This window comes from Penicillium citrinum (genome assembly GCF_028827155.1).
Source record: "Penicillium citrinum strain IBT 23319 chromosome Unknown utg000008l:1.0-2707905.0:1.0-2709502.0, whole genome shotgun sequence".
NCBI classification, from domain to species: domain Eukaryota; kingdom Fungi; phylum Ascomycota; class Eurotiomycetes; order Eurotiales; family Aspergillaceae; genus Penicillium; species Penicillium citrinum.
Window position 1 is genome coordinate 1 of NW_026622693.1, and position 12,811 is coordinate 12,811.

The 12,811-nt window shown below is 45.6% G+C and overlaps 2 protein-coding genes across 2 annotated transcripts; both read right to left on the minus strand.

Moving 5' to 3' along the window:
- Positions 1-2,690: 2,690 nt before the first annotated feature.
- On the minus strand, positions 2,691-7,068 carry N7469_008433 (GAG-pre-integrase domain-containing protein; the record flags this gene model as incomplete). Its single annotated transcript, XM_056647351.1, has 6 exons — positions 2,691-3,146; positions 3,317-3,447; positions 3,929-4,386; positions 5,260-6,420; positions 6,479-6,548; positions 6,603-7,068. The coding sequence occupies 6 exons, from the start codon at positions 7,066-7,068 to the stop codon at positions 2,691-2,693; spliced, it is 2,742 nt and encodes a 913-aa protein (XP_056497116.1).
- Positions 7,069-7,456: 388 nt separating this feature from the next.
- N7469_008434 (ribonuclease H family protein) lies at positions 7,457-9,308 on the minus strand (the record flags this gene model as incomplete). The annotated part of the gene is made up of 3 exons (XM_056647352.1): positions 7,457-8,436; positions 8,503-9,171; positions 9,215-9,308. The coding sequence occupies 3 exons, from the start codon at positions 9,306-9,308 to the stop codon at positions 7,457-7,459; spliced, it is 1,743 nt and encodes a 580-aa protein (XP_056497117.1).
- Positions 9,309-12,811: the final 3,503 nt, after the last annotated feature.

Genomic DNA, 12,811 nt, shown 5'->3' on the forward strand with positions numbered 1-12,811 from the left:
CCTAAACCCTGAACCCATTCCACGCGCTACTTTCTATACTCCGCTTCTGTAGCGGTTTCCGCTCTGCGGACCTCTGAATCCTTAACTCAAATGCTATTTTCAGCGGTTTCTGCTCTATATTTTCTAGTTCTCTACAATATTAGTATTCTCAGTCTCTCTAATTAACCTGAAAACCCTAGATAATCGATAAGATAAGTGTCTGTCTTATCAGAAAAGTGGGTCCCCATCAAAAAAACTCTAGGCCAAATTTTTGAAATTCTATCAAAAATCAGCCAAAATAGCTAAAAATATGCCGATGACACTTACGAAAAATTCAGATCCTAATTTACTATTGACCAAATGGTCCGATCGAGAAATCTCAAAATCTCGAGTACTTAGGGGGGGGGGCGTTTTTTTTTCGCCCCCCCCCCCCCCTGCCAAGACTTTCTTAACTATGAGACCCCCCCCCCGGGGCCAAACGGGAATATATTTAGGGATTTGAAGTACAGTAACTTGGGTATGGAAAACAGATTGCTTGCGCACCGGGAATTTGCACTGGATGCCTATCCGAGCCGGAAGGTAGGTAAATCTGTATTGCACTTTTATACCGCGCTACGGACACGATCAATAGATAATCGATGAAATCATCCATTGTGCTAAAATCTGAGCCAGAATTTATAATGAGCCATGACAATGTCATTCCAGCAGACACCCAGAATGAGGTCAACCTTTATCCGCATACGCAAGCGCCGCATGTGTCCATCGCGTCAGATCGAAACTCGCCGTCCAATGTACAGCCAGAATGAATGTTGGAAGCGTGGCAGAACGTGTGGACTCTTGGGGGGCAACTGAAAGTTATAGCGTTCTGTATCGGAGCTGACAAAGCGCCCGTACTGCTGAAGACAACAGCGAAAGCTAGGGAGATGAGGATCTACTGGCTGTCGTCAATTATTGTATCTGAGACCGACCGAAATGGGTAATGTGGAGGAAATTAGCAGCTAACCTTCATGACGACAAGATCTTAGAAATTGTGAGTGACGCAGTTCTCGTTCAAGAGATTTAGCAGAGGTTCCAAAAGGGAAAAATAAACAGAATTGCGAGCTTGTAGTCTTACCAATGCATCCAGAGCATTCTGCTGTCTTTGAAAGATATTTATACGCACCTGTGGCGAATGCTTTGAAGATATGCTAAAAATACGTCATAAGCGGAAGGTATGATCAGCTGCTGATCAATGCAGGGATGTCTAAGGGCGGACAAAGGGCTAAGGAGGAATGGCTCAGGGCTAGTGTAGATATCTCTTGATACGCCAAGGGGTTATATTGACATAGATGCGGTGAATTTCGGTCTTTCGAGCCAGGAAAATACCCTTGCATTGATCTATATTGTTTAGTCAGCCACAATTTCCACTCTTACATATCCGACTCAAGGTGAAATACAGGAGTAGTAGTAGTAGTAGTAGTAGTAGTAATAGTAGATTTCATTTACACTGACCCCTCGCAAAAAAGTTGAGACACTGGATTGAGGTACAAGGGTGATTGTTATTTTTTCAGCTCTGCGAGTAGGTGCAGCTATTTGTAGACTCAGTAGCTGCTCTCTGCCTAGAGTGGTGGTGGCAGCCTAATAGGCTGCCACCATCTATACATCACGTAACCTGGGATCCAACTCTCCCCCTGTGTCAAGGACCCGAAGGGGCCGAGGCACCCGACAGGATCCCAGATCCAGAACATTCAGAACCAGTCTTCTTTCCTTTCTTGGGCAAACTTGAGGGAACAAGAGCACTATCTCCCCCTGACTGAAGGTTCAGACGATTTACCAGATCCTCATGTGTAGGCCTGGACAAAGCTTTGGTGAAGACATCTGCTAAGTTGTCCTTCGTGTCTACGCGCCGGGTGTTGATAAGCCCTTCATCCACTTTCTCACGCACGAAATGGTGCTTGACGTCAATATGTTTGGATTTGCTGTGGAATTCTGGATTCCTTGTAAGCTTCAAGGCCGAGTTGCTGTCGATGTAAAGCGGGACCGTGTTGATGTGTACCCCAGGAATACGGAGGTCATTAATGAAGTTACGGATCCACACAGCTTCCTTCGCCGCTTCGGCACACGCAATATATTCCGCATCCATGGTGGACGTGGCGACAGTTTTCTGTCTTTGTGATGACCATGATACAGGCCCTCCAGCGAGCGTGATCATCTATCCAGTTGTTGATTTGCGCGAGTCCTCGCAGCCGGCAAAGTCACTATCCACAAAATCTGTCAGCTCGAGACCGTATTTGTCCGAATAGACAATTCCTCTCCTCGGGTTGCTCTTCAAGTATGCAAAGATACGGTCCACGGTATCCATGTGAGCCCGGCTTGGGTTGGATGCGTACCGAGCCACATAACCGGTAGCAAAAGCAATGTCCGGCCTTGTTTGATTGCTGCTAAAATTGAGCGATCCAACCTTTGACTGATATACCTTACGAAATTTGGTGTCCGCGGTGTACCCATCTTGTTTTGCGAGTTTGATATTTTTGTCCAAAGGCGTCCTGACCGGAACAGCATCTCCGAATCCGTATTTTTGGACAATTTGGTCGATATATTGCTTTTGATGGAGGTGAATCTCCCCAGGTTTCTGCTCTATGTGCATGCCCAAATACCAGGAGCACTCGCCCTCATCAGAAACAGGAAATTAATTCGCAAAATGGACCTTAAAGTCAAGAATTGCTTGAAGGCTACTGCCCATAACATTTATTTCCTTTCTCTCTGTGGGATTTCAATTCCTCCATTTTCGCTTCATGATATTTTGAGTTAGCTCCACCGCCCATCTTCAACGAAAGATCCGGTGGATCGTGCTCAGTATATGCGGTGAGTCCATATTTGAACTGCTTGCTGCTGCTCGGGGCCGGCCGTTGTTGCACATTTGGTTCCGCTCTGCTTGCGTCGGAGTCGCTGATATCCGCCGATTTGAGTTGATTAGTCCTTCTCTCCTTGGGTAATTTGGTTTCTAGTGAGTCTCGTATGGCTTTGAGTTCTTGAGAGACTTTGATCTTCCCCCGACCGGTGAAGTGTTCATAGTCTGTTCGCAGTGTCCGTTCGCCAAGGTCATTCACCTCAAAAGAACGGACCGCCCACGCTTCGTACGTCCCGTCCGATAGTCGATAATTGCAGCTGGCGATACTATTTGTCTTCTGTGCTTTAACGCATGGATAACATGGCTGTTCCCCATCGCAGTTTAATTTTTGCCTTTGACAGCGCACGCATTCTATATCAGAGGGTTCACCATCTGGCAAGGGTCCCACAGAGGAAAATCCATTCGGGATTGGCGCTCCCGGGACCTGGTAAATTCTGGACACCAAACCGTCTTGAGCTTCGTAGGTGCATGTCGACTTTCTCCTGATGCAGCCTTTGCAGGGTCGGCCACGATCGCACCCTCTGCCTCTGTCATAGGTGCATTGGTTACACGACGATAAGGTTTCCAATCCTTGCGGCCTGCACGTTACACGTAATTGGGGAGTTTCACATTGATTGCAAGGGATTTTTCCATCGCATGTCTTTATCCTTGCGGCGCACCGGTAACATTTCTGTTCACGAGGAACAGGTACAAATCCGAGTTTTTCATATCTTGCCTCTTTCTCGATTCTTCTTCTATCCTGTCGGGCTGTTGACTTCTTCGCTCCGGTAAGGTTCCAGTTACACCTTATGTCTGCTTTCTGACACCCCTCACATTTGGGGTCACCAGGGCTAACGAGGAAGCAGTTGCGATTTGTTTGGAAGCACCTTCGGCATGGTTTTTCTTGTTGGACTCTTCCAATTTCCTTACGCTTGTGACGGTTCCCGGGAAGGATCAACTTCCTCGTTTCCTTTGATTGTGGTCTGCAGCCCTGGCTTTCTTTTCTGCAGGTGGAGCAAGGTATGCCGTTTTCTGCGGAATCGCATCTTCTGCCATTCCGGAAACAACGATCGCATTTACCATCATCGGGCAAGAAAGTCTTCATATGATTACCGCCATGTTTTGCCACAAATTGCCAATAAGCCCGAGAGATCTTTCCGTCATCTGAGTAATACCAAGAATCATCGTCCGAGTCTGCGAAGTCCGAGTCTGAATGTGCCAGTTCAACATCAAGCAAATCGTGTGTTGCTCGCCGGCTTTTCCTTGGAACCACTGTCGGGATATCTGTAACTTTCCGTTTCGCCATACCGGCGTGTCTGGGCGGATTGAAATACTTCGACATTACTGCAGTTGCCGAGTCTTCCTCCTCAGTGTCGTATTCATCATCAGCACTCCCAATCTCATATGACGATTCATGTGCTGCTTCAGACATACGTTGATCTTGATCATCAGCTTGATCACTATCTTCCTCGTCGGAGCCTTCATTTTCCTCTCCAGAGGGAATGTGGCTTGGCATTTCAAGATCCGGTGTAGGAACCCTGTCTTCAAGACATGGTGCATTATGGAGATCTTCTAACCCCTCGCCATCCTCGACTCTAGCAACACCGATACGGAAGACCTTGTGCTTCTCTGGAGAGTATATGTGATAGATCGCCTCACTCTCACATCCGACGAAGTAATCCAGCCAGCCACAAGCGCTATGCAGCTTCGTCATCGCAGCTGTAATCCTCATTTCTTGGGGGTATGTGATGTATGCTCGGCTACCCCAGATTCGCTCTCTTGTGAGGATGGGCCTTACTCCTCTTAAAGCCTCATACGGAGTCTTAGCATCTTTCTTGCGTAGTGCACGCGCCGGGGTTCGATTCTTCAGCCAGACAGCATGTTGTATAGCTTCGGGCCAAAGGTTCTCAGGAATCTTAGAAGTTCGTAAAAGTTCGGTGCCCTTTTCAGAAATGATTTTGGAGACTTGTCCAGATATAGAAATTTCCTGGACCATAGGGGCAGCCTTTTCGCGAATTGTGCGATTCGCTCTTTCGGCAACGCCATTCTGATAATGAGCATATGGTTCTATTGGTTCTCGGGCTATGGAATGAGAATCACACCATTTGCCAATCGGACCCCTTTCAAATTCGTTGTCAAAACGACAGCAGCGAATTGTGATATTGAAAGCTTTCTGTATCAGTTTGACCAAAGACTTAAACACTTCAAAGAGCTGATACTTTTTATCAAATCGCGCACTCCATGTATATCGCGTGCAGTCATCTGTGATGAATAAGAAGTACCTTGTGCCATCAAACCCTTCGATAGGGTATGGGCCCCATACATCAACGTGTACCATCCACCCCGGTTGTTGAGAATGACGCGTAGCAGGGTCGCGTGGGATTTTGACAAGAGCCCGTGTAGTTGCACACACAGGGCATACGGCCTTAAGCTTAGCCTTGATTTGCTTTTCAGTGATTTCCATCCCAGTCGAGCTATTCAGCAGCATCAACATGTTTTGGAAGCCAAGGTGACCCAATCTTCGATGCCATATCCACACAGGATCGTCGAAATCTATCGTAGCTGCGATGAGATTATCCGGGATATCCTGACTTGAGACCTTTGTGGCTTTCAGATGATACAGACCATTATCGAATATGGCGTGTCCGACCGTAAAGCCGGCACCATCTATCCATGTCATATATTTTTCGTTGTAGACGCCGGTAACCTTTGCTTTCCGGACAAACATGCCTCCCGAGAATAGGTTGCACTTTCCCTCAGGAGCATAGGCAACTTCTGAAAGTGATACTTTTACTTGAAATCCATCAGGGCATCTAAGGAGAAGTCTGACAACTCCCGTTCCTTCAATCTTAAGGGTAGTAGACCCGTCTGCAGTGCTGATCTTTAAATTGGATGGATGAAATTTATCCTTCATGAACCACTTCATGTCATTGACGATATGCATGTTTGCTCCAGTATCTGCTAACCATGTGTCTGTCGTACAGAAAGTTCCTGCCAAGAAAGCTCCCAAAACAGGCTTAGAGAAATTTAATGTCTCGGTCACCGGGTTCTCCGTAACAACTCCCCCTGATCTTCCCAAACTAACGCATGACACAGCTCTATGCATCTGTGTCAAGGAATTAGCTGGGTTCGAGGAGATTGGAGAGGAGGAATCCGAACCTAAGGTATCATTGCGGACATAGGTGTCATTAGATTCTTTGAGATCCATTTCCGCAACACCACCCATGCCATTGGCCAAATTGGCCCTGTTGGGATTGTTTGCAAACTTCTCTTTGAGAGAACGGGGAATCTTCTCGGGGCTCTTGACCCAGCAATATTCCTCGGTATGACCAGTCTTGCCACAGCCGGGATAGGTACACCGGAGATGACCTCTGTCCTCTCGCCTCGGCTTGTAGCGGGCGTTGCTGTCCATGTTCGGAGTACCGTTGGCGTTGGTATCTCTCCTCGCTTTGTCCCTGGCCTTTCTCTCTTCCCTGGCCTGATACTGGTGCATTTCTTCCACATGAAGGCGTTCGAAGAGATAGTCCAGATCAGGGGGGTTCGTCAGCTTTGGTTGATCTGATCCAGTCATACTTTTCTTTGAACCCTCGGTAGCTTGGGGGTAAGCCATGAAGAATGGTAGTGGCGAACATGTCGTCAGTCATGTCATATTTCACTGTTTTGAGATCGGCTTTGATTTGGCGGATTTGATTGGTGTACTCTGTCACGGATGGACATTGGTCCAGTCTGAGACCGTTTAATCAGTTTAACAAACTATCACGCGCACGTTCATTTGTAACGGCGTAACGCTTCTTGATAAAATCATAGGCTTCTTTGGCGTCTGCGCAATCCTCGATTTCGATCTTTATACCGTCGGAAACCCACATGTCAAGTAGCTTGCCTGCAAGTTTCATCTTCTCTTTTGCGGCTTTATGCTCATTGTAATCAATCTGCCAGCGGAGTGTGTTGTTGGTCGTCAACACAATTGACTGACCATCATCTGCCTCGTCTCCATCGTCAGTCGTTGGAGTCAAAGCTTTCTTGACTCGGGTGGAACGACGAGTGTCGATTTCGGAGACTTTTGCAAGGTAATCATCCTTATTAGGCTTGGTTGGGACGACTTCTTCGCCCGTGAGAAATTCAAGAGCGTCATTTGCTCTGGCTGCTCGCTCGAACTCGCGTTTCCAACTGATGAAGTTGGTCTTCCCTTGGAGTTGGCGATCTGATTTGACTTCATCCATTTTGGATTATGTCCCTTTCTGGTGCCCGGAATTGGGCGTCTGGAGTCTGGAGTCTTGATCACTAGTGTCAATCCAATGCCTGTTGTTGAAAAGAGAGGCTCATAACCAGTTGAGACACTGGATTGAGGTACAAGGGTGATTGTTATTTTTCTAGCTCTGCGAGTAGGTGCAGCTATTTGTAGACTCAGTAGCTGCTCTCTGCCTAGAGTGGTGGTGGCAGCCTAATAGGCTGCCACCATCTATACATCACGTAACCTGGGATCCAACTAAAAAAGCGATATGCAGTATACGACAACTATATATCTAGAATGATCCACTTTCTGACATAAACTTAGAGCCTCGTCACGGCCTGTCGTGGCCAGATGCCGTTTCCATCGTTAGGCTGCCCTCATGGCGCATGGCTGCGAAACCGCTGTGATGTCTCAGCAAAGTCCAGCACAGCTTGTACTGCCTTGCTTCGCGAGACGATGTCTGGATTACCTTTCTCATCTTCGGTTGAGCCTCTCAGCAGGCTCGGGATGCTATTCAAAACTCTCTCCAATTTGCTTCTCAATTTCATGCGAAGCCCTCGCAGCTTCGGACAGACCAACAGGATATGGGAGACGGTCTCATGCGCACCATACTCGCACAGATCATCATCACGGAAACCGAATTTCTTTGCGTAGATGGATAGCCAGTTGTGGCCCGTGTGTAGCTGTGTCAGCAGATACGCGCGGTTCCGCGGTAGATTCCCGTATAGTTTCCTGGTATAACGCGCCGGAAGTGTATCGTCAATCCTCTGTAGATGTAAATCTTTGATGCTCGATTTCCATTCTTGTCTCCATTGAGCATAGATTCGATCGCGGATGAAGATATTCTCCCTTGTTAGCAGCAGTCGGAAGGTGTGGCTTTTGTCCGGTTGCGCAGTATTCTTGGCGAGTCGGTCTGCTGTATCATTGCCAGCGTTTTCACAGTGCCCTAGTGTCCATTGGAGCCAGAGTATTATATATTTTGTCTGAACCTCGGAGACTGCTTGAAGAATTGCATAGACAATTTGTTGGCCCGACTTGTTTTTCACATTTTGGATTGCCTGCAAAACTGATCTACTATTGCAGAGAATTGTTGCGGTTGTATATATACTGTTTCCGGTGCTTGAACATTGGTAGACCAACTTGTATACTATATTGACCGCATAGAAGATACCAATGAGTTCCGCTATATGAACTGACCACCGGTTCATCGGCCCCACCTGGATCTGTTGAGACTCCGTCGCCTTATCGTCATCATTGAATATAACCACAGTCGCTCCCAGATGATCTTTGCGCCCTGAAGCATCTGAGTAGACAACAATATCTGTTGCATTTCTCACAGTCTCTGCTATTTCCCTCGCTGTTTCTCGGTCATACCCAATCTCGATCTCCGTAAAGGGATCTACACACTACAGGGGCAACAGACATAGATCAATCGTTTCCAGTTCGTTGAGTCTGTCGATGTCTATGGTCTTCAACACTTCAGCTAAGAAGAACCGGGCATATAATCCCACATTGTTTCTATGGTTCCGGGCTCTTGATAAGACATTCCAGATAGAATAGTCGCGGGATAGCGTGTGGAGTCTCGCTATAGTGCGCTGTGCTCGGTAGCGAAGGCGGAGATGCGTGAGAAGTATATGGGCTTCGACTTCCAGCATTGCGGTTGCTACCGTCCTGAACACTGACAGGATCCTGATTAACACCCTTTGTTGGACCGTGTTCAAGTGTCGGAGATAAACTTTGTCCCTGAGCGGGTCGTGCCAGACTGTCGATGCGTAGTCTACTATGGGTGCGACATATGTTTGGTAGAGCTGTCGCATCTGTTCTGGGCGTAGATGCCGTAGCCCGCTCAGCGCGAGCGTCGTCTTGGTGGCGCGTTTGATGGCCTGCTGAATGTGTTCTTTCCAGCGGAGTCCCTGGTCGAACACCACTCCCAGCAGCTTAGCTGTGGGCGATGGTTTGATATCGGTTCCATTGAAAGTGATATGTCCTTGAAGATGTACCCCCCTTTTCCTGGTGATATGGATGAGCTCAGTCTTCTCTGCAGCGAAGCAGGACCCGGTCCGCCGCGCCCATTCCTCGATGCGTGGGGGCACTATACAGTGGAATTCGAAATCAGATTCCCCTTGAAGACAGACGTTTTCTTTCCCAGTGCCCCACTCTAAGCTTAATTTGGCTAGAAAGCCCCTTGTTAGGAACTTTAGTTGCTATGATTGGCTGTGAGAGCGACATGAAACAGGGCGATCCGGGGTTGACACTCTAGTGGGTCGCTGAAAAAAAAGTGTCTGTCTTCGAGGGGAATCTGATTTCGAATTCCACTGGAGCCAGCGTGAGCGACGATAGGAATACTACTGGTCTGCCGTGGAGCACCATGAACAGGCCCTAATCAAAGCTCCAAGAGAAAGACTCGGTGGATTCCTGTCCACGAGCGCCAAAGACTGAGATCGTGGACAAATATTCTCAGTTATTGCCTGATTGACGCAGAATGTGAACAATATGGCGGATGGCATCATCCAAAATGTTCCTAGGCACAAATATGGTCCTGATTTGTTCTGTGAGAGAATGCTGTACTAGTCTCTCCTCCACCGTATACACTGGGTTCTGGATCCAAGCTACGGCGACGATCGCAGCAACGATGCTGGAAAATGTCATTAGTCTTATGCCCTAGTCCCTGTTTCCCAGATCAATCAATATTGTCATTGCAATGAGCTTTCAAGCCATTGAGCCATCGCTTTTTCCTAGCTGTTCGATGAAGGAGCACATATCTGAATACTGTGTACTACCGAGACCTGGCTAGACGCCCCTTCACGCTTGATATCCACGGACCAGTAGACTGCGTGCCAGAAGACCTGCTAAATTGATCTCTACCAAAATCTTCATATAAAAGGAACGGAATAAGCTACAACGGTAGAAATTAGAGCTCAGACTATATTAGGAGGGATAAGCTGAATCGGCAACATTTCTGATGCTCTACCTCAAATCCAGGCAAGCCCAGGACTCCAGTAAATCAAGTCTGGCAATTCTAAGCGTCCTGTCAGCCAGTCTACTGTGGTATTATTTGAATCTAGTAAAATTCAGGGATACAGAACACGATAGTGAATGTAACATTGTATACGTGAAGCGAAAGTCAACACTCGCGAACCGCCAGCCGTATTATGCCCAATACAAGAGGATAAATCCACAACAAATGAGTCCACAATAGATCAAATAGCATAAGCTATTGGAATATTGCAAGGACTGATAAAAAGAAGGTCATTGGATATTCTCCTAGGAGGCTTTCGACTTGAAGCAGGACTTGTGTGGGGTGATGAGATTGGAGCTACTGTCAAACTTTTGGCAATGGTCCTTGCCCTTGCGCTTTCTTGTCATCAATCTATATTTTGCGTCAGTCATTTGATCATTCTGGCCTGTATAATAGATTGCGGATAAATAACAAAGACTTCGAATACTCATCTCTCTTGTCTAGAGGGCTATCTCTTTTCCTTCTGTTTTCCTGTAATCTGTCTATTCTTTAAATCAGATATATAGCTTTCCGAGAATATTGTATTGAATTATAATGTATTGGAGTATAATAATGATAAATGATTCACTGTAGACTGATAGAGTGAATCTGATTTTTTTGAATCAATTGAGTTGGCTCCGCTGACTTCCTCGCTCCGGTAAAATCAAATCTAATCCTACAATCCTGTCTATTTTCAGGCTTTGCAGCTGGAGGCAGTATATAATCGTCTTCTGTCGGTCGGTTTGTCTGAGAAAAGCCTGTAGTTCCTGAAGAATCGGAATTTTCTGAGGTGCAGTCCTCTGTCTCCAGACGATAATACTATTTTTTGTAGTCCTCAAAAAGTTTTGTGCAACTGTTATCAGAGAATCTCTTATCCTACTGTATCATTGTCAACAAATTCTTTTTTGATGTCTTTGATGGTAAAGAATCAGAAAATAGAATTTTGAAAATAAAATTGAAGAAAATTTATCTGCTGTATAGAGAAGGATAGAAAATAAAATTTCTTGCTAATCTTCTATCTGAGGAGTATAGTGGCAAAAAGTTGCTCTAAATTAGTCGAGGGTGGAGATATTCTCGATTGAGCAGACTGGCAAATATTAAAGTAGACTGTTGCTAGTAAACAGGACTCCGCATCTGAAATCTATCTGAGAAAATTCTACTTATGATTATAGAATTTTTATCACAATTTCTGGGACTATTTTTGGAGCCATTCATCAAGATCTAAAATCAACTATAACAGTATTAAATGGCGGATTTTGGATACAAACTATCCAAGGCACTCAACTAATTACTCGAAATCATTGGTAGTCTCTGCAGTTTGCCTATGAATATTGTCTGTGAGACGATAAATATCACTTAGGAGAATGAAAATTAAACCAGGGTCAGCTTTTGTAAACTCTGGATCTTCATTTATCTGCGGCGCTTTTGCAATGGTATTCAACAATATTCAATTAATCAACAATAGTCAACTAATCAACAATATTCAACTAAAAGCTCTTTGAATTTTTTTCAAGCAGTTCATTGGGAAAATTGATAAGGTGCGCTGCGAAGTTGAAGGAAATAAGGAGTTTTTGAATCCACATGTATATCATGTTATCTAGTTTTCACCAGTTAACAGTGCGATTCAACTACGATAACCTGGTGCTTAACCCCGTTGGTGATAGTTAGTCAAGAATTAACTTATTATCTAGAGATATCCATTTGGGCAGTGGAATTGCATCAATTGATTGAATTGATGGCCTCATTGTCAAAATCGAGTTGGCATATAATCTACCAATTCTACTGGCCAAACTGGAAAGTGGAATACGGTTAGACGCTAGAATAGCGACGACTGAGATTGGAAAAGAGTTTCGGATATGGATAGCGCAGATCGGCGGGGTGAGATCTGCCCTCTCCTCGGCGCCCCGGTTCTCATGCCAAAAATAACCATAGAACCATGTGAACGGGTGGCCATAGATCATATGACCACACTGGATACTTGTAGGGCTAAGGACTATTCTAGATTTCACGTTCTCCGAGCCTATCAATTGTACTTTCGATGTCAGGCTCTTTATTCCAGAACATTACTGCCTTTAGGATATGTGTATCAATCCCCAAGGGAAAAGAGAATATTGGTTTCACAATTCGGTCGAATCGGTGTGAATAAAGTGGAGTCTAAGATTATGATTTCCGGTCGAGTTTTCTGTGGTTCAGTCAAATATTTTGTACTGTTCTGAAAACTTCACAACTCATAGAAAAAGACGGTTCCCCGGGAAATGAAAGGGTGGCCCAAATGTTATGAGATTTCGGAGCTATAGTATCAAGATTGGTCTAAAAGACTACTTGTAGTACTCTCCAATCAGCGCTAATCGGTAGTGAATAAGAGACGAAACTTGATTTTATTGGCAAAATGAATCAATTCCAATTATTTATGCTATAGTAGGAATATTCAGTACTACCGAATCTCACTCGGATAATCTATTGACCATATGATTCACCAATCCTCGCCCTGTCGATACTTAAATATATGATTCATAATGATTGACCGAGGCCGATATGTGTGGATCAAACAGTGGCGGATTGCTTGATTCGGAGAATCCGGGGAGCGCTATCGGGTCCGCTGCTCCGACAGAACCATTGTGGGCCGGCCAATTGCTATTGAATATCTCTGTACTGGGCGATAAAGAAGCCGGTTGTTTGTTCTGAAGAATATCAATAAAATTATCAAAATGAGTTGCAGCCGAGATAAGCTTGC